At 40.6% G+C, this 21,654-nt stretch overlaps 1 protein-coding gene across 7 annotated transcripts in view; it reads left to right on the top strand.

Moving 5' to 3' along the window:
- Positions 1 to 21,654, top strand: part of Stard9 (StAR related lipid transfer domain containing 9) — a 117,565-nt gene that overhangs the window by 420 nt on the left and 95,491 nt on the right. For all 7 annotated transcript variants that reach the window (XR_780389.3, XM_010624791.3, XM_010624793.2 and 4 more), the window contains exons 2-3: positions 9,579 to 9,648; positions 11,388 to 11,504. Coding sequence is in view for 6 of the 7 variants with exons in the window: in XM_010624791.3 (XP_010623093.1) it covers positions 9,579 to 9,648; positions 11,388 to 11,504 (187 nt within the window). In the remaining variant the exon portion in view is untranslated. The remainder of the gene's footprint in view (positions 1 to 9,578; positions 9,649 to 11,387; positions 11,505 to 21,654) is intronic.

The raw sequence follows: 21,654 nt of genomic DNA, 5'->3' as shown, positions 1-21,654 counted from the left end.
ACCCGGCTCCGGGACCTCGGGTCGGCCTGCGCCTCGCAGCTGATCCGACCGCAGCCGGGGCGAGCTATCCCCGCCTCTGCCTCAGCCTCCTGCAGCCCTCGAGGCTGCACTGTCAGCCACGTGTTTTCTATTTCCCGCTGATTTTTTTTACTGTTGCTTTTCGAAAGTCAGAAGACTTTGCCAAAGGTTTGGTATTGGAACTGTTTTTAAGAGTTGTTTTGTTTCGTTTTTAGAAGCTGGGCATGTCTCAAAAAAGGGCTGGGGATGTAGCTCAGTATGGAGAATCTGGGTTCAATCTACAATACAAAAACAAACCCAAAAGCCCCCAAAATGAAACAACAACAAAAACTTTTAGAGTTCATCGTTTGCTCAGATGTTTGTTTGTTTGTACTGGGGATCAACTTGGGTCCTTGCTCTTGCGAGGCAGGTAGTGGAACAACTGAGCTGTACCACTGAGCTACATTTCTGGCTCCCTATTCTCATTCTTTTTCTTTATTTTATATAATTGCTTTGGCTAATGTGTCCAGAACTATGATGAATGACAGTTATTTTATTTTATTCTTGTCTTATTCCTGATTTTAGGGTGAAAGCTTTCAGTTTTTGTTCATTTAGTATGATGTTGACTGTTGGTTTGTCATAGATAGCTTTTATCATATTGAGATATAGACCATCTATTCCAGTTTTCTGTGGGGTTTTTATCATGAATGGTTATTAGACCTTGTCAAACGCTTTTTCGTCATCTGTTGAGAGGATCATGTAGTTTTTGTCCTTGGCTCTGTTAATATAGTGTATTACATTTATTGATTTGCATATGTTGAGCCATCTCTAATCCCTGGGATGAATCCTGCTTTGTCAGGGTATATAACCTTTATGATTTGCTGCATACTGCTTGCCAATATCTTAATGAGGATTTTTGCCTCTATGTTCATTAGGGAGATTGGCCTGTGGTAATAATGCTTGCTTCCAGGAATTAATTTGGAAGTATTTCTTCCCTTTCAATTTCATTGAAGAGTTTGAGAAGTCTACTCTAAATTTGAGTAAGAGTTTAAGAAGGTCTGCTCTACATTTCTAATTCAGTGGTGAATCCATCAGAGCCTGGACTTTTCTTTGTTGGTAGGTTTTTCATTACATCTTCAATTTCTTTGAATGATATTGGTTATTTCAAATTTTAATTTCTTGATTCAGTGTTGCTAATTCATATGTATCTAGGAATTTGTCCATTTCTTCTGTATTTTCCATACTTATTAGAATGTAGGTTCTTGAAGCAGATATTGATGATCTGGATTTGTTGTGATTTTACACTTTTCATTCCTAATTGCATGATTTGAATCTTTCCTTTTATTTATTTATTTTTGATAAGGTTAGCTAAGGTTTGTCAATTTTATTCAATTTTTCAAAGAACCAACTCTTTATTGATTCTTTGTATTGTTTTCTTAGTCTCCACTGCAATAATATCTGCTCTGATTTTTATAATTTCTTTCTTGTACAAGCTTTGAGTTTGAGTTGCTCTTTTTCTAGAAGCTTGAGGTTCAACATTAGGCTGTTTATTTGAGCTTGCTGTTTTCCTGATATGAGTATTTACTGCTGTAAATTTCCCTCGTAGAATTGCTTTCATTGTGTCTCATAATTTCTGGTATGTTACATTGGCATTATCATTTAATTGTAGAAACAGATTTCTTCTTTAATTTCATCTGTGACCTATCGGTTGTTCAGGAGGGTGCTGTTTAATTCCATGTGATTATGAAATTCTTGTGGTTTGTTTTGCCATTGATTTCCAGTTTCATTGCACTGTGGTCTGATAATATGTATGGAGTAATTTCAATTCCTTTGCATTTACTTAGGCATGTTCTATGTGGTCTATTTTATAGAATGTCCCATGTGCTGCTGAGAAGAATATGTATTCTAGTGTGTAGGGTAGAACACTCTGTAGACATCTACCAACTCCATTTGTTCAAAAGTTTGATTCAGTTCTGATATTTCATTGTTGATTTTTTTTTTTCAGTACAGGGAATCGAACTCAAGACCTTGCACTTGCCCCCAGGTATGGCACCACTGAGCTACATCCCAGGCCTTCATTGTTGATTTTTTTGTCTAGTTGATCTGTGTGATAGTGGGGTATTGAAGTCCCCCATTATAATTGTATTAGTGCTTATTTGATTTTTTTATGTCTGCTAATATTTTGGCTTTCTTTCTTTCTTCCTTTTTGTTTGTTTGTTTGGTTTTTTGAGAAAAGTTCTCCTTATGTAGTTCAGGCTGGTCTTGAACTCACAGCAATCTTCCTGCTCAGCCTCCCAAATGCTGGGATTGTTTTAAATAGTTGGGTACCCTGGTATTTGGTGCATATGTATTTATGATTGTTCTGTCTCCCTCTTGGATTGTTCCCTTTACAAGGATATAGTGACCTTTGTCTCTCTTAATCAATTTTGGCTTGAAGTCCACTTTGTCTGCAAATAGAATAAGTATTCCTGCTTTTTTTTTTTTTGCTTAAAACAACTTACTATTTTAACAGTTACGGAGGTCAGAACCCCTGCTTTTTTCTGGGTTCCTGGCACACGGAATATTGTTTTCCATCCTTTGACTTTCAGTGTATGAAATTATTATTATTATTTTTGGTACTGGGGATCAAACTTGGGACCTTGCGCTTGCAAGGCAGGTGGTGGAACCATTGAGCTAAATCCTTGGCCCTGTATGAAATTATTTTTGAATTAAATGTGTTTCTTGTGTGCAGCACATTGTTGGATCTTACTTGTTGATCTGTTCAGCCAGTCTGTTTCTTTTGATTGGTGAATTGAGACCATTAGCATTGATGATTATAACTGATACGTATTGACTTATCCCCATCATGTTATTTTCCTGTTGTTTGCTCCCTTCCTTCTTCCTCTGTTTAATTTCTTGTCTTTCCATTTGGGTTTATTCAGTTGAAATTCATGGAGTCGAAATTCTTGTTATCTCTTTGTAGAATATTCTTGGTTTTTTTTTGTTTTTTCTTGGTACTGGGGATCGAACTCGGCTCCTTGTGCTTGTGAGGCAGGCCACCGAACTGCTGAGCTAAATCCCCAGCCCTTTGTAGATTATTCTTCAGTGCACTTTGGAGTGCTCGTTCGGTGTTCATGAATTTCCTCAGGTCTTCTTTGTCATGGAAGTATCTTTTATCACTATCAATTTTGAAAGATAGTTTTTCTGGGTACATCGATCTGGGTTGGGAGGTTTTTCATTAGGACTTGAAATACTTCATTCCAGACTCTCCTTGACCTGACGGTTTATATTGAGAATTCTCCTGTGATTTTGATGAACTTTCTTTTGTGGGTGATATGTTTCTTTTCTCTAATAGCTTTTAAAATTCTGTTCTTATGTTGAATTAATAGAATTATGACTATTATATGTGTTGAAGATTTTCTTTTACTATGACTAATTGGAGTTCTATATACTTCACTTATCTGTATGTCAGATCTTTTTTGCCTATGTGGGAAGTTTTCTGTCATTATTTCTGTGAACAGGTATTTTATGTTGTTTAGGTTATCTCCTGCTTTTCCATGCACTCTGATCAATCTTTTCTTATTCTTCGTGTCATCTAGTAGCTGCTGGGTTGATTTTTTATGGTTCCTTGATATTTTAATGAAATCTTTCTTTTCATGATCATTAACCACAATTCTGTCTTCTATGCCTGATATTCTGACCTCACATTGGCTCATTCTGCTGCACATACTTTCAGTGAAATTTTAAATCTCCTGGCTGGCTGTTTTAATCTGTCTCATGGGTTCCATTTCTTTTCTATACTGGGTGTTCATGATTTCCATCATTTTCCTGAGCTCCTTTTTTTTTTTTTTTTTTTTTTTGGTACCAGTGATTGAACTCAGGTCCTTGGGCTTGCAAGGCAGGCACAGTGCCATTGAGCTAAATCTCTGGCTCTTTTTTTTTTTATTTTTTTAATTAACTCTGTATGTATCTGTACTAGAGTCACTGAACATGTCTTTCATTCCAGTAACCATCTCTGTAGTTATCTGAAAAATTATTTCTGTGGATTTTTTTCTAGAGCCTGGTTTATCTACTGTGTTCCTTCTGCTATTACCATTTCAGAGTCCATCTAGGTGGCTTTTGGATTGTTCTACCTCATTAATGTCTGGTGTTTCCTTTGGTGAGATGAAAGTCTGGGGGTTGCATCTGAAGTGTCTTCCCATTTTCTATTTAGTTTTATTTCTGGGTTGATGCTTATAAATTGCTTATGGTGAGTAGCTTTATTGCCAGTATTCAGAACCCTTAGGAAATGACTACTTGCTTTTGGGTTTTGAGTCTGTTGCAAGATCCTACCTCTTCATTTTATTAGGGATGAGAAGTTTCATCCTGCTTGGCCCAGTGCCTGGTACTTTGGCACTGGCCTATAGTACTTTTTCAGACTCTCAGGTAATCTCAGTCTTGGTATACTAGGAGGAACAACTGTACAATTATGTCACTTTAGCCATAAAGTACAATCAGCCATAACAGTAGCATCAAACACAGCCTAGAAAATGACAAATTTTGGTAACTATTGATTTTCTACCTTTAATAATATGATTTGTGGTTATATAACAAAAATCTAAAATGAACGAGTATATAGTAAATAAGCTCTCAGTGTGATGATTTTACACTTAGGGGAGTAAATTTAAAAGGGGTTGGGGAAAATTAGAAGTAGGACTGGATGACAAAGGAAGATCTTCCAAACTTTGGGAAACTGGTGAAGAAGATAGTACAGAAAGAGAGAAAAAAGTAATAAAAACAGGAAAAGAATAGAACAACAACAAAAAATTAGAAACTGTGTTCTCACTCAATGCAAAAATAAGATAAAACAGAACAAGAACATAAACCAAGGAAAGAGAAAGAGAAAAACAATTAGTAATTAAAAAGAAGGTCCAATTTAAGGTGTGGTTCCCCTGTCATTGGTAGACAACTCAGGCAGTCTAGATCAGAGTTGATTAATCCCAGCAAGCCAGCTGTAGCTTTAGGGTGGGATAATGGGTAATCCCAGCAAGCTTGCACCTTTAGTTCATCTGAAGTTCAGGCTGGTTTCTGGCTGTGAGGCTGGAACTAGATTTGTTGAGTGTGCAACAATCCAGGTGCCTCCTGACAGTTTGAATCTCCACTCTCAGGCCTCCTGCAATTTGAACTCAGAACCATTACTGCAACACCTGGAGCCACTAAGTGGAGTTGCCCTGCAGCTGTTCTGAGTTCTGAGCTCAGTTGGCCCCTCTCCCAAATAGCTACAGGCCAATCACCTTCTCCTGGGGAATATCTGATCCCCAAATAACTCACCAGCCACTGTGTCCACAGCTCTGTTCCACTGGTGTTTCTCTGTGGAGGCCTCTGGGGTTGCCAGTAGTCACCATGAAACTAGGTCTGACCCACCCTTCCCATGCTGTAAGTCCAGACTCTGGCACAAAGTGCTGCCTGCCAACCCCCCCTCCCCCTGCCTTTTTATTGAATTTATTGGTACATTCTAGGTATACAGTACAGTTACATTCATTATTAGGATCTTATACCTTTACATGACAGGTCTTCATTCTCATTTTTTCCTCTTGTCCCTGCCCTCCCTTCACCCCCTCCTCCCCTTCCCATTTACAAACACTTTATTTCCATTTTTTCATTTTCTCATATTTTTTTCCCTCCTTTTCATTGAAGTCTCTCTCTTTGCTCTCCCAGTAGACTTCAGTTTTCCCTTCAGATCCTTCCTGACTCCTGGGGGAACCCACTTTCCTTCTTCTTCTCCTCATGCCACTATATTCCACTGTCTGGACAACAAATCTTGGAGAAGCTCTTTCTGTGCTGCCCCACCACTCTGCCATCTTTCTGGAAGTCTTTTTTTCTTTAACTTAGAAAGGAATAAACATTAAGTAGTAACAGCTGGGTTTATATTCCCCTTTAGAGCAGTAGTTCTCCATCTATAGTATGCATAAAATTTACCTGAGCAACTTGTTATCATGTAGTGTGTTATTATTCCTTGCTCCTTGCTCCTCATCAACAGATCAGAATTAACTGGGCCCTCTTCCATCCTCCATAATTTTGACATAGGCAGCTTGCTTTATTTATTTATATATTTATTTAGAGGCAGGGTATCACTATGTAGTTGAGACTGATCTGGAACTCATTATGTAGCCCAAGCTGGTCTCAAACTCACAGCAATCCTCTTGCCTCATCTTCCTGAGTGCTGGCATTATTCTTTTTGTTTATTTGTTTGTTTCTTTGTTTTGGTACTTGGGTCCCGTGCTTGCAAGGCAGGTGGTGGAACCACTGAGTTAAATCCCCAGCCCCTTTTGTCTATTTCTTGAGACAGGATCTTGCTATGTAGTTCAGGTTGGCTTCAAACTCACAGCAGTCCTCCTAGCTCAGCCTTCTGAGCATGTGATTATGGGCATGTGTTACCACCCTTACTCCTATTCAGAACCTTTAATCCTATAGAATGAACTCTTGGTAGATCACAGAGAAAATGGTAATATCAGCCATTGCCTTGTTTTGGGCTCCTTAATGGGTATAAATTGAGCTGTTTGAAGCTAGCTCTCCAAGGTTGGTGGCCTTTCTTTCAACTTTTTTTCTTTTTTCTTCAACTTTAAGTAGCCCTTATTTTGTTTTTAGAGTATTTTGGAACTGCTAGGTTACCAATGTCCGTGGTCTTAGTGAGCAGAAACATCTCACCCTCCTATATCGTATTACGTCTTCCTGCCAAGAGGTTAAATTCACCGAACTTTTTTTCTTGCTTTATGCCAAAGTCCCTGATGAATCCTCATGAAAGATCAAACTTAAACAAAGTAGACTTAAATTTTATTGTGCGTGTTTTTTTTTCTTATTGTCCAAATTTACTATGATCTGGGTAGTATTGCTTTTGTAGCTAGTAGAGGGATAATTAAACCAACATTAAGGTGCAAGAGGGAAAGCTGGGTGTGGTGGTGCATGCCACTTGGGAGACTGAGACTGAAGGATCTTTTCGAGAGTTCAAGGTCAACCTGTACTTTAGGCTGGTTTTAAACTTGCTGTTTAGCCCAACATGGCCTCAAACTCACAGTGATCCTCTCACCTCAGCCTCCCAAGTGCTGGGGGGATACAGGTGTGCACCACCACACTTGGAGACTAAATGTTATCGTGTAAAGTTTTGACACATTTCTTTAGGAGAATTGGAGTTGGAGGTGCAATTTTAGCTTTGGATGGGCTGATGAATCTGGGAGATTGATAATATGTTTCCTAGCCAAGTGGGGTGATGCTGTCTGTAATCCCATTGCTCTGAGGTGCTGAGGCAGGAGAATTCCCAATTCCAGCCCAGCCTGGGCAATTTAGCAATTTAGTGATATGCTGTCTCAAAAAAAAAAACAAAAAACAAAAAACAAAAAACAAACACAACACAGCATGGCTGGAGATGTAGTATAATGAAATCTGTAAACTTAAATAATAGAAATACATACTGCTTCTTGGCTTTTTGCTAAGATCAAGTATAAACAGAAATAGAGTTTACCTGGGTGAGGGGAACATTTTATTTAGGATGTTATCTCAGACTTACCTCACAAGTTTAAAAACAAACATACAATTAAAACCTCTTGCTGGATGTGGTAGGTTGCCTGAGCAACTTAGATGTTGTCTCAAGACGAGATTTTTAAGGGGCTGGGGTACCTGCCTTGCAAGTGCAAGGTCCTGAGTTTAATCACACACACACACACACACACACACACACACACACAAAGATGAGATTTTTGAAAGGTCTGAGAAGGTGGTTGAGTGATAAAGTGCCTCCCTAGCATGTGTAAGGCCCTGGGTTCAGTCCTTGATATTGTAAAAACAAAATTTAAATAATTTTATCTCAACACCTCTACCCCCGTTCCTGTAGGTCACATCCTGGGAGGCCTAAGGAAAGATAAAAATGAAACTAAAGGTATTTTGTCTACTTTCAGGTCCCAGGATGGGAGTAATTTAATTAATATCCCTTGCAGGGAGGGGAGGCATTAATGAACTTAATTCACCTGTGCTAACATTGTGTCCTGAAGTACTGTAGCAGAAGCTCTTATTTTTTTGGTACTGGGGATTGAATTTAGGACTTTGGGCTTGTGAGGCAGGTGGCAGAACCACTGAGCTGAATCCCCAGCCCAGAAGCTCTTTATGTTATGAGAAAAGATGGGATTCAGTGTGGGTCTATGGAGAGCATTGTAAAGGAACACGACATGAGTGCAGCCATATTGACCTGTGATTCACCTGAGCAGTGTGGACGTGCCGTCGCTATAGCAATGGGCTAGTTCAGCTGGTGGTCTGATCTATTGCCTAGCAGATGTAACCCATAATGGTTGTTATTGTTTCCCTCTGGAATGTGTGGGCGGTACTCTCGCTCCCGTGCAGCCCTCGCTCCCAGGCAGCTGGAGAGTATAAAAGGAAGAGGTTCTGTAATAAAGCAAGCAAGGAACTTGAGAAATAAGGTGCCTCCAGTCTCTCTGTCCTCGTCCCTTCAGGTTTAGGACCTGCTGGCAGGATTCTGACGTCGCGGCTCGCGACATGGATCACCTGGATTAAGCCCATCAAAGTGAATACATTTTCTTTGTTTTGTTTTTGGAGACAGCTTCTACTATGTGGCTCAGCCTGGCCTTTAATATGCTCTGTAGTCTAGGCTGACCTCAAAATCATGATCCTCTGGCCTCAGCCTCCTGAGTACTGGAATATAGAAAGATCCTTAAGATCTTGACTGACTGAGATGTAAGGCAAGAATTTGTGCAATAATTTATCAATGTCTCAATAGAGAGGAATCCAATACCATTTCTTTGTTTGTTTGTTTTTCTTGGTACTGGGGATTGAACTAGGGTCCTTGTGCTTGCAAGGCAGGCCACCTAACTGCTGAGCTAAATCCCTGTTTGTTTTTTGATAGGATCTTCCTATGTAGTTCAAGCTGGCTTTGAACCGCCTATGTCATCTAGGGTGGCCTTGAACTCGTGATGATCCTCCTGCTTTAGCCTCCCAAGTGCTGGCATTACAAACTTGCACTACTATGCCTAGCCTTTGTCAGCCTTGGGACTTTAAAAACCTTTGTCATTGATAATTGTGCTCAAAATCCCAGAGAAATTGAGAGATGTTATGTGCTGGGCCAGGGATGCTCTGTAGGGTTTCCATGTCTGTTTTGTAAGGTATAGTAAAGAGCCCAGGCATTTTGGTCAGACAAGTCTAGATTTAAACCCTAACCCTGTTGTTGCTCACTGTGTGACCTTGGACAAGCCATATAGTTTCTCTTAAGCTTTAGTCCTGCATCTGTAAAAATGAGGATATATTAAGGAAGCTTCATCAGGGAGGTAGGAGGATAGATAGGATGGCTTGCAATGTGTCAGGCACCTCATACAGTACCTTGTACATAAAAAGTGAGCAGTAAGTGGTTACTTAGTTGTGCCTAGGTCAGTCATACTGTGCTGATCTAGGAAGCATGCCAGCTAGGGGAGCCCTTAAACAGCTTACAGCTGTTTATGGAGGCAGATGCTGCATTTATGGGGACAGCAGTAGAAAAATGTTTTTTTCTCCCTAGTACTGGTTTCATTGTCTTTTATGGTTTTAGAAAATGTTTCTCATATAGATTTGGGTCTTCTTTTTAGGGAGACCAAAGAAGGAGGAAAAATTATCGTGGAAATTGATGACAAAGTGGCAAAAGTCAGAAATATAAAGGTAAGCCTGAAAGTATTTTCCATTTGCTTTCCACTGGTGGGCTGATTTTAGGATTATGTGTATGTGAATGTGTTTAAAATGGAAAGGGAAGGAAAGAGCCTATAAGGGGAATTGTAGGAAAAGCTTGAACCATTTGTAAAGCAAATTAAAAAATAAGCCAAAAAATAAGGGCAAGGAATGTGGCTGTGGTAGCCTGTCTTAATCAAATGGGTACAGCTGTTTTGGAAACTGATACGGAGATGCTTTGAAAATAAACACAAAGGATGTTTTGGAGACCATGATGAGCTTAACTCATGCTATGGTCAGTGCAGTGTCTTATTTGCCTAGCTACGACTGTTTTAACTGATACCACTTAATTTTTAAAACATTTATTGTAAGAGTAGGAAAAATTTATTGAGGTTGTTCAAGCCAGTGGGAACGTGTTGAATTTGTAATCCTCTTGGATCAGCCTCCTGATTAGCTTGAATTGTTGGCATTATAGGCATGCACCACAACACCTGTGCTTCTGTGTGTGTGTGTGTGTGTGTGTGTGTGTGTGTGTGTGTGGTTTGTTTTGTTTTGTTTTTGGTACTAGGGAATTGAACCTCTGGACTGAGCAAATAGCTTTTTATTTTGATGCAGGGTCTCACTAAGCTGCTAAGTTGTCCAGCCTGGGTTTTCAGAGTGCTGGGATCACAGGGATGTGCCACTGCAGCTGGTACTTCTATAGTTTTTGAAAAATTGGTATCAGGCTTGTCTTCCCTGTCTGGAGTCTGAATTTTTTTTTTTTTTTTTTTTTTTTTTTTTTTTTTTTTACTGTGGATTTTTTTTTTTTTTGAGACAGGGTCTCAGTATTAATTAATACTGACCTGGAACTCACTATGTAGCCCAGGCTGGTCTTGAACTCACAGTGATCCTCCTGTGTCCAACATGGTTTCTGCTTTGCTGGGAGTGGATAACCCAGAGGACTCTGAAAGTTGAAGGCTGAGTCACCCCATCAGGCTCAGGGGCTGAAATACTCATGCACTCCCAGTATTCTCTGTGGAAATAGAAAAATGATAGTGGTGAAGATGTCCAAAGAGAGAGGCTTTTTATTTAACTCCAAAACATCCCTGTATGTCAGTCTTTTATATGGCTGGTGCAAGTACAGACAGTGTGATAGACATATGATAGATTGTTTAGTTCTCTGGGACTTTGTATCTAATGAGATTGAGACAGAGGCCACCTTTTTTCTTGGGCATATATCATAAACATTCCCATGACCAGTCCAGGTCTCTCTAATGGTATTAGTCACATTTCTGTTGCCGGGACAAAATACCTGACATACACAACTTAAAGGAGAAAAAGATTATTTTGCCTTGCAGTTTTCAGAGGATTCAGTCCATGGTTGACTGGCTCCAAAGCAAGGTACATGGTGGAAGAAGAGTGTTCACCTTAGACCAACCAGGAAGCAGAAATGGGAAGGGGCTGAGATAAGAACACACCCTTCCAGGTTATGTCCCAGTGACCACCTTCCATAAATACAGACCTCAACTCCTGACAACACGTTCAGCTATGAACTTGGCAAAGAGTTACTCTGTTGATGGTGGTTAATGTCCTTGAGATCAGCAGTTACCTTCCGGAAGCTCCACCCCCTTTGAACACTGGAGCCTTTTGGGGAACACTTAGATTTAAACCCTAAAACTTGAATAGTATAGAGTAAACAAATGCCACTAGGCAATATCTGATATTATAATACTGGATTCTGTGTTTAATTTTAGGTGGACAGTCGACCTGACAGCTTTGGAGACTCCCGGGAGAAGGTTGTAGCATTCAGCTTTGATTACTGCTACTGCTCAGTCGACCCAGAGGACCCTCAGTATGCATCTCAAGATGTGGTAATGTCATTTTCCCTTCGTTCTCCTCAGTCCTATTTTTTTGTATATATACTGGGTAATGAACCCTGGGGCCTTTGCACTGAGCTACATCCCCAGATAGAGCTACCTCCAGATCATTTACTTTTTTATTTTTGAGTGAGGTGTCTTATTAAGTCACTAAGTTGACCAGGCTGGGCTCAAACTTGCGATCTTCCTGCCTCAACCTCTTAAGAGTGCTGGGATGACAGGCATACACCCTGACACTTGGTTTGTCTGATCTTTTTTAAAAATATATTTATCATAAACATACTTTTCAGGGTCATTATGACACAGTTGCACAGATTGGAAGTATTCTAATTGGTACTTAAAACTTAAAAAAAATTTTTTTTAATACAATCTGCCAGGTTTTTAAAAAGAAAAATTTCAGTACAACAAAAGCCCATTGGCCTTTTCAAGTATTATTTGTATGGTCATGTTAACGAAAGAAACTTATTTCAAATGCAGTAATCTCATCGTACATTTCCTCAGTTCTTCAAAACTGGATGATAACTGATAATTTAGCATAGAATCTGGGTCCTGGCCATTTCTTAATTGAAATATTTTGGTCAGAAACTAATGATGTTTTGGCCTAAAAAAGGTAATGAGAGAACCCAAAGGAGGTGGGAAAAGACTGCTTGGTCAGGGCATGGAATTGGCTAGTGCTCATGTATGCTTGGGTCTCAGCATGATTCTAGCTTGTAAGTTAGCTCAGGTGGTATTTTGATCTTGTGATAATGAATGTGGCTCACCTCAAAGATAGCCTTGAATTGTGTGCATGGACGATGGGCTGGGAATCTTAGATTCTAGTTGTTTTTTGAGCTTTAGGACTGAACTTGTGCTCCTAAGCAGAGGGTGAAAGGGCTAGACACTAGTCTGCCAGTTGGCAAGGTATTCTACTGATTTGCTGCCTGGGCATTGAGGGGTCCAACCAAGGAATTGTCAGCTGAGCTTTTGGTCATCCTTGTGTGTGTGTGGGGTGCACACATGAATGTGTGCCAGCATGTGTATGTGTCTGTTTTGATTTATTTTTGTTTGTTTTGGTTTTTATTTTTATTTTAATTTTTTTTTTTTTTTTGGTTTTTTGAGACAGGGTCTCACTATGTAGCCCAGGCTGGTCTCAAACTCACGGTGATCCTCATTCCTCAGCCTCCCAAGTGCTGGTATTATTGGCATGCGCCACCAAGCCCTGCTGTGTTTGTTTTGAGACAAGGTCTCACTGTATAGTTCAGGCTGGCTTTGAATTCACTGTGTAGACAAGACTGATTAAGAACTCACAGTAAGCTTCCTGCCACAGCCTTCTAAGTGCTGGGATTATCACACCTGGCTGGTCATCCTTCTTATACCATTTAATTCTTAGCTCTTCTCTACTCCGAAGGCAGCTGGTAGCCTCACCACTAGGTTTATAGGACCTCCATGTTTCCAGGAAGCAGCAGTATCCTCTTGGTTTGCACAATTTTACAGTCACAGATGATAACACTCACCCCAGCAGCCACCAGGGTACTCTAAAGTTAAAAAAGAGCATATATTTGGCCTTTTATTTTCAGTATTAGTGTGGTTACATATGAAAAAAAAAGGGTATAGGAATGTGTCCTGAGGAAACACGATTGGAAATGGAAATATTTTGGGGGAGACTTGGACAACCACTGCCTTTATGTGTATGTACTTTTCAATAACAAGTCAGTGTCTGGAAAAAAAAAAGCCAGTGTCTGTTTTTTTGGAAATTTTTAGTCTTTTGTGGAACTTCTTATCAAGTCTTTGTTACACAGGGGAGACCACACTGATTTTCTGCCAACACAGAATGCTAATAGTAATTGCATAGTTCTAAACTGTGGAAGCGATCCCTATTCTCCCCTTCCATGGGGGAGCATATAGAAAGAAGACCGTAGGTCTCTGGGGTCTCTTGTCTCTGTGGACCCCTTTTGTTGTGAGTGGACCACCTTCATAGTCTTGATGTGTTTGCTGTAAAGACTCATCAGAAGAGGTAAGGTGGATATTACCTGACCCCTGTCCAGTCTTCTTTGTCCTTTGGGATATAAGGACACTGGCAGGTCTAGGCTTGAGTTTTATCCCAGCAGTTGATGTGTTTGAAGTATCTGGTTACTGGTATTAGTAGCTTTTCCATTGAAATCTTCCAAGAAGAGCCAGGAAAGGAACTGACTGTCAGTAAGAGAGGATGGGATTTCTATAGCAGGATACCACTGTGACTGCATTTGTGACAAAGGAGATAGTAGTCTATTAGCAGAAAGTATGAGCATTCTGATAGCTGTTTCAGACCTCCCTGGCCATGGCATACCAATCAGTACCTGTAATAAAGAAGAATTAGCTATTTTATGTAACATTTGATAAAACTAATTTTGGAGGGATGTATATATGTTAAAATATATGTGTTATTAACAAGCTTGGATATGAGTTTTGGTGCGGCTCATGTTTTACATTTATGTAGATTAATTGTCCGAGTAATCTAGTGGAGACCCAAAAGACAGGAAAATTCATAAATATGATTCTTCTGTTTTGAAAGCTAATGAAAAGTTCAAGTGGGATCAGACAGGAAGCCTGTGCAAAGAGATAAAACCATTGTCTCCTGAGATTTTTTCTGGCTTGTTTATTGGTCATCTGAGTCCCTCATCAGTTCCAGGAGCAGTGAGGATAGTATAGAGAAGGAAGGGACTCTGCTATAGGCTGGAGTAGGGCCAAAGGGCCCAGTGTGTCAGGACTCGACGCCAAATGATTTAGTCAGGGGGCTTCATTACTTTAACATAGAAATCAAAGCCTGGATCGACACTAATTGCCATGGGTCTGGGGTCACCAGGGATAGGAGAGACAGCATTTCATAAAATAGTAGAACTTGGAAGTGAAAGAGTTTAGGTATTATCTATATATCTCCTCTAGAGGATTAGTGATCACATTTGGTGAGAAGAGTTAGTATTATTGAAGTATAATTTAGATATAGTAAAGTTCATCTTTTATTGTACAATGTGTAATTCTGTGAGTTTTGACAAGCACAGGTATGTTCCTTCATGGCTACATAGTCTCTTTCCCACCCCATCCCTTTGTAACTTCTGATCTGTTTCCTGACTATACAGTTGTTTTGCTTTGTTCTATTTCTGACCCTCTGGTTTTGTCTGTTTTACAACATCATATAAACGGACTCACAGTGTATAACTGTTTTGAGTTAAGCTTCTTTCAACTAGTGTGATGTGTTAGAGATTAATCTCTGCTGTGGTATATATTACATCTTTTTCTGACCTTGATTCAGACTTTTTTTTTCTCATTGAGTTTATTGGTACATTTTAGGTATACAGTACAGTTACATTCATCGTTGGGATCTTGTACCTTTACATGACAGGTCTTGGTTCTCATTTTTTACCCTTATCCCTGCCCTCCCTTCACCCCCTTCTCCCCCCCCCTTTACAAACACTTTATTTCCATTTTTTCATTTTCTCATTTTTTTTTAGCCTTTTCCCTTATTTCCTTTCCCCTACCCTTCCCATTTCCCCTACACCTTTATTCCTTTTTTTTCCTATTTCACATTGTCAGTTATATCATTAGGATCTTATGTACCATTATAGTTTTTCACACCAGAGAAACTATTCAGTATTTATACATGTGTGACTTAACTTCAGACTTACTTAAATCATCTTCTCACCTAAATGGACTTAATGTGGTTTTGGAAGCATTGATTCTACCTGCAAAACGTGGGACCAAGTCCCTGGAGGTCAGTGTTTCTTTGATCCCTGGATCCCTTATTGGTGTAAAGGAAAGAGTTCTTCACCCTTAGAAATGTAACATTGTGTCAGTAGTGCACAGTGGTGCACACCTGTAATCCCAGCACTCAGGAGGCTGAGGCAGGAGGATCATTGTGAGTTTGAGGCCAGCCTGGGCTACATAGTGAGTTCCAGGCCAGCCTGAACTATATAGTGAGACCCTGTCTCAAAAAACCAAAAAAAAGGAAAAAAAGAAATACAGCACTAATTGTAGATATCCAGATATTGTATCAGAGCAAAGTATCTAGTGGCTAGTGAGGAACAGCCAAATGTCTGGCTTTAGGGAGATTTTGAGTAATACCATAAAGGGCCATTCATAGATGGATATTGATGAGAATGTCACCTGTTCAGTGTTGGTGCTGCCTCATTATAGTTTATTGGTTTGTTAGAGCTTGAAGGAAAATTAGTAATCTGGGCTAGGGTTTCTGAAGCTCAGCACTTGACATTTTGACCATGTAATTCTTGGTTGTGGGGGTCTGTCCTGTGCATTATAGTGTATTTAACAGTATTCCTGGCCTCTACCCACTAGATGTCCATAGAAGTCCCTCAGTTGTGACAATCAGAAATATCTTCAGACATAGTTTATTCTAGGCCATTCCCCTGGCTTTACCAATATAGCTCTGTAACTTCTGCAGGTCATCCTGGCAGTTACTGCACAAACAGGCCAGGAACCTGTGCTGCCTTTCCTTTGTATCATTTTATATTCCTCTTTGTATGTTTATTAATAGTCTCAAAAAATAGTTTCAAAGTTAGAATTCCTTAGTGTGCTGTCACTTCCAGTCCTTAGTGGTGACATACCTAAGTAAATAGATCAGGTGTTGGGCCAGGGATTTGGCTCAGTGGTTCTGCTGCCTGCCTCGCAAGTGCAAGGGCCTGAGTTCGATTTCTGGTACCAAAAAAAAAAAAATCAGGTGTCAACAACCACGAATCACTAGAGAGTAAGCCAGCCAGTTAAAGTGCTACTGAGTGGCAGTTTTATTTGTTAAATACCTGTTGATGGCAACATATACCTTAAATGTTTATCATTTTATTTAATTTATATTAAACCTGCATTACTTAGCAGCACAGCGGTTGGTCCTGAATTTGATCCCCAGAACCAAAACAACCACAACAAACCTATATTACTTATTCCATTTTATAGATAAGGAAACTGAAACTCAGAAAGGCCAGCCTAAACTACATAGCAGACCCTGACTCAAACAAAAGAAGTCACTTACCCAGGAAGTGGTTAGAAGGATTCAGATCCAAGATTGCTCACCTCTAAACTTCCACTAAGCCTCAGTGGCACTCAAAGTTTACCCTCAAGAAACCCATTTATCCTACTAGTGGCCTCATTGTCTACACTTTCTTTGATTTAACCCCTTCAACTCCCTACAAGGTAGAGGATTTAAATCCCCTACCCCCCAGTATATAGTTGAAATTTAGGCTTAGAGATATTACATGTTCTGCCAAACTTACACAAGAAATAAATCCTGGATTTTAACAGAGGACCATCTGAATGCAAAGTTCATATTCTTTACTATGCTACAGTGTAAAGAGAAGAGACGAGAAGAGAAAGATAAGGAGACTGAAAGAGATGGAAAATTGGGGAAGAGATAGGGAGAGGAAAAGAGAGAGGAGAGAGAGGACCAGGGATGTAGTTTAGCAGCACAGTTCCTGCCTGGCAAGCAGCAAGGTCCTGAGTTTGATCCCAGAACAAAAAAAAAATAAATAAAAAAGAGAGAGAGAGAGAATGATAATAGAGAATAGGGAGTGGTAGGGGCCATAGACTTACCATTTCCCATAACCCTTATGTCACCAGCTCTCCCTTCCCTCTTTTATGTTTTTGAGGTGGTATGTGTGTAGCCCAGGTTGGCCTCAAACTCTTTTTGAGACAGGGTCTTGCTATACAGTTCAGGCTGGCCTAGAACTCACTATGTAGCCCAGACTGGCCTTGAACTCTAGCAATCCTCCTGCCTCGGCCTCCTTAGTGCTGAGATTAGAGGTGAGTGACACCACACCCAGGAGTTTAAGGTGGTCTAAATTGTGTGTCCACTCTGTGAATATTTAGACGTACAGCCAAAGCTTTTCTTCATAGTTGGCCTACATTTTATCTGCCTTGAATTGCGTTGAAGTCAATCTAGTTCTCTGAATTTAGATCTGGGTTTGAGTTCAGGCAGAACCATTTAATAGCTGCTTATTTTGGACAAGTTACTTAACCTCTCTGAATCCTAGCTTTATTAGTTTTGTTTGTATGATTGTTTTTCTTTCTTTCTTTCTTTCTTTTTTTGGTGCCGGGGATCAAACTCGAACCTTGTGCTTGCGAGGCAGGCGGGCAGCACCACTGAGCTAAATCCCTGGCCCTCCTTGCTTTATTAGTGAGAGGAGTAGTACCTCCATAAAGAGTTACTGTGGAAAAGAAATGAAATAATTATGTAAGGTGTCCAGGGCAGTGCCTCCCTAGTCATTAGTTGCACAAGTTCTTAAGTGCTATGGCTTGGGTCCCTGTTATGATACACATTATAACAATGCAAGAGAAACAAGGCCCAAGCCTTTTTCTAAGGGTTGAACTAGATTTTAAAAGCTGTTCTCTGAATCTGGATAGGATCCCTTTGAGAACCAGCATGCTTTGCTTGAAAAACTAAACTAACTTCCCTTCCTCCTGGTGAGGGACAGCTGTTGTGCAGCAGGAGTCTGCTGTTCAAGTGTATTGTGCTTGCATTTGTAAAACTTTCCATGAGGAGCCTTAGCTCAGCTTTACCCCTCAGGACTGTATATGGCTATTCACCACAAATCCAGACTAGGTCAACAAAAAGCGTGTCCAGGAAGAAGCCACCCAGCCCTTTGTGGAAAGTAATTGTTCCTATTCTGGAAATCTTTATTTTGAAGCCATCTGTTACTTGGCTAAAACACTTGTAACTTTTGTGTGAGTAAGTGGGAGATTTTTTTCTCCCAGTGTGCTGAATCCAAAATGAAAGTTACACTAGTAAGATGATTGTGCTTGTTGCTTTTATGTTTGTTTGGCCTTCACAGTACAGTAAACACTCAACACCGAGTACAGCTTGCCTGCCCTATGAGAGCCCTGAGAGAGCGAGTCACACACAGGTTCTTCAGTGGATATCCTCCCCAGTTCTGGACTTTAGCATGAGGTTGTTAAGAGCTTGGTGAGGCTTCAGAGGGAAGCGCACACACCCCAGAAAGTGAGTAAAGAGCTGGGCTGCAGGAACCTCGAGGAAAGCTGCCCTTAGTGCAGTGCACGTCATGTGCATTTGGCATGCAGTTATATAGTGAGGGAATGCTGATTCCGAGAGAAGCGTGAGGCAGGTGATAGTGTGGCCTAGGGGCAGAATAGCATGAGTTTAACAGTTTACAGAGCATGAGAACCAGCTGGTCTTCTTTAGGCTAAAATAGAGGATTTCAATTAAATTGCAGAAATTGTATGTTATTAGGACATAAAGAGCAATGTGTACACAGATTTTCAATCATGTGTGTTATTTATAGTTTGACATTAGAATTTCAGTGTTAATATTGGGAGAAGTGCTAGGGGACTTTCAAGATGCTTATTTTAAAGTTGATGGCCTAGAGCCAGGTGTGGTGGTACATGCCTATAATCCCAGCTCTGGAAGGCTGAGGTAGGAGCATCACAAATTCAAGCCCAGTGTGGACAACATAGTGACTCAGCAAGATGCTGTCTCCGCTGGCTGGGAGGTCCAGGGATTTAGCTCAGTGGCACTGTGCCTGCTTTGCAAGAGCAAGGTCCTGAGTTCAATCCCCAGTACCAAAATAATGAAAAGGGCTGAGGATGTACTTCAGTTTGAAGATCCTGGGTTTAATTGCCAGTATCACTAAGGGGAGGAAGAAAAGTGGCTTAAAGAGACAAAATATTAGTTTTATATATTTTTTCTTTTCATTCAGTCCAGAATTGTTCTTGAGATTGTAGGAAAATTCCTGTTTCTTATTTTAGTGGGGGGTTCCATGAACTGCATACAAAAAGGTCCCAGCATGACAGGTAATGTGCTGTTAGGAGAGTCCAAGGAGAAATCTTATTTTTTAGAACAGACCTGTTTCCATCTCTGTACTTGGGCAAGATGAGGAAATGGCACTCCCATCCTGTAGTCTGGGAGGGTACTGAGCGCCTGATACAGGCTGTGTAGGGACCAGGCTGTGATTGGGTATTCTTGCTGTAGAAGCATAGTTTCTATCGAGATGCCTCAAGTTACTACAAAATGAAGGCAAATGATCTGTTATCTGTTGCCTTAAGGAAGTAAGTAGGGTGCTGAACGTGGAGCCACACACCTGTAATCCAGCACTCAGGAGGCTGAGGCAGGGGGATCACTGCAAGTTCCCAGCCAGCATAGTTATTTGAAGCCCAGCCTGAATTACATAGTGAGACCTTGTCTGGGGAAAAAAAAAAAAGAACCAAAAAATAAATTTAAAAAAAGAACAAATAGGGTAAGGTAAAGAGGGAGTATGACTTTCACTTTTTTGTGTCTCTTATCTCTTGTATTTCCTGAACTTGTGTGAATGGTTTTGAGGAAAGAGTAAAGAAGGTAGAATAGTTATTGAAACTGAAAAAGGACCTTAGCCGGGCATGGTGGCGCATGCCTGTAATCCCAGCACTTGCGAGGCTGAGGCAAGAGGATTGCTGTGAGTTCGAGACCAGCCTGGGCTACATAGTGAGTTCCAGGTCAGTCTCAACTACATAGCGAGACCCTGACTCAAAAAAACAAACAACAAAGGACCTTGGAGGATTAAGAGGAGGGAGAAACATAGGAAACTACGATGTGGAGGACTTTGCGAGCTTAAAGAGGGGTATATACTATTAGGATTATATCACCTTTTTTTTTGGAGACAGGATCTCACTGTAATGTGCAGAATGGCCTTGAACTCAGTAGCCCAGGCTGGCCTTGAACTCCAGATGATCCTCCTGCCTCAGCCTTCTGTGTGCTGGAATTACAGGAGTGTACCACCATTCAAAGCTATAATGCTACTTTTTAACTTCAGATGTTACTGTCTTTACTCCAAGGGGAGGAATGAATTCAGCTTAGTAAATGGCTCTGGTCACACAAGTGAGTGCTGGGACCAGCTCTCAGACCCTTGCGTGAGTGACTCTGGAGTTCAGACTTTCATTGTGTGCATACATGCAGCTTTGTTTCTGTATTTCCAGTGCTGCACATCCCAAAGATCAATTATTGGCTATTGGATTATTATTCAGTTAGTGATATGATGGATAATAGACAAGTTCTGCTTCCTTAAATATTTCTTTTCTGGGTTATTTGTGTGTATGTGTGTGTGTGAGTGTTTGTGTCAGTCTGTCTTTCTGTCTTTTTGGTATTGGGGATTGAACTCTGGGCCTTGAGCAATGCTCTGCCATTGTCATCCCCCAATCTCCAGTTTGAAAAGCCTTCCAGTTTGTTCTCATTATAGAACCACTACTAGGGAAGCTGGGATCATGTGGGTGTTAAAGCATTTCTCATGAATTTTTGCAGAGATGTGTACATTCCATCCCTAGGGCTATTTTTTCCCCCAATCAAAATGAAGATGGAGGTAGAAGAGAGAGACGATAATAAGAAAAAGCCTTTTTGTGCAAGAGTTGGGTGGGGCTCCGCAAGCCTGAGTGGGGGAAGGGAAAGCATTTCATTTCAGTATGTTCCGTCTGCCAGCAGCACAGCTGCTTAGCTCCATAAGCATGTCCCTGGGTGAATTTTAAAGGAATAAGGTCATTCTTTTGGGCTTTGTCTGACTTGGTTTTCTGCCTCTAGAAACTTGACTGTGAGCCATTAAATAGCTTTCAGACTCAGAAACATGTGAAGGACAGAGATTCTTGACACTTAATGCTTGCTGCTGGTGCCAAATGCCCATGCAAAAAATGAACAGTAGAAACTAGAATTGGGCATGATGGTTATGCTTGTAATCCTAGCACTGGGGGGGCTGAGGCAGGAAGATTGCCAGTTTAGCCCAGGCTGGCCTTGAACTCCTGGCAATCTTCCTGCCTCAGCCTTCCCAGTGCTGGGATTAGCAGTGTATACCTACATGCCTGGCTGAGAATTCTAAAATGAGAAAGCTTGTTTGCATTTCTTTCTGCCTCTGTGAGTCGGGGGTAATAGGAATTCCTGGTGTAGCTGGAGTCTTTCGGATCTAGGTTGAAGAGAAATGTTATCTGCAGGGAAGGCATGTTCAAAAACTTCATAGTGGAAAAAAAAAAACCCAAAAAACAAAAAACTTCCTAGTCATTTGCAGAACCAGGGCAACCTAAACATAAACATAGAGTTCCTAGAGCCAGGGATTTAGCTTAGTGGGGCCACTGCCTACCTCACAAGCACAAGGTCCTGAGTTCGATCCCTGCTTTGAAAAAACACACCAAAAAATCCACATCACACAAGCATAGT

Source organism: Fukomys damarensis, unplaced genomic scaffold (genome assembly GCF_012274545.1).
Source record: "Fukomys damarensis isolate Sample0158 unplaced genomic scaffold, DMR_v1.0_HiC HiC_scaffold_17, whole genome shotgun sequence".
Classification (NCBI taxonomy): domain Eukaryota; kingdom Metazoa; phylum Chordata; class Mammalia; order Rodentia; family Bathyergidae; genus Fukomys; species Fukomys damarensis.
This window is presented reverse-complemented; position numbering and strand designations above follow the sequence as displayed.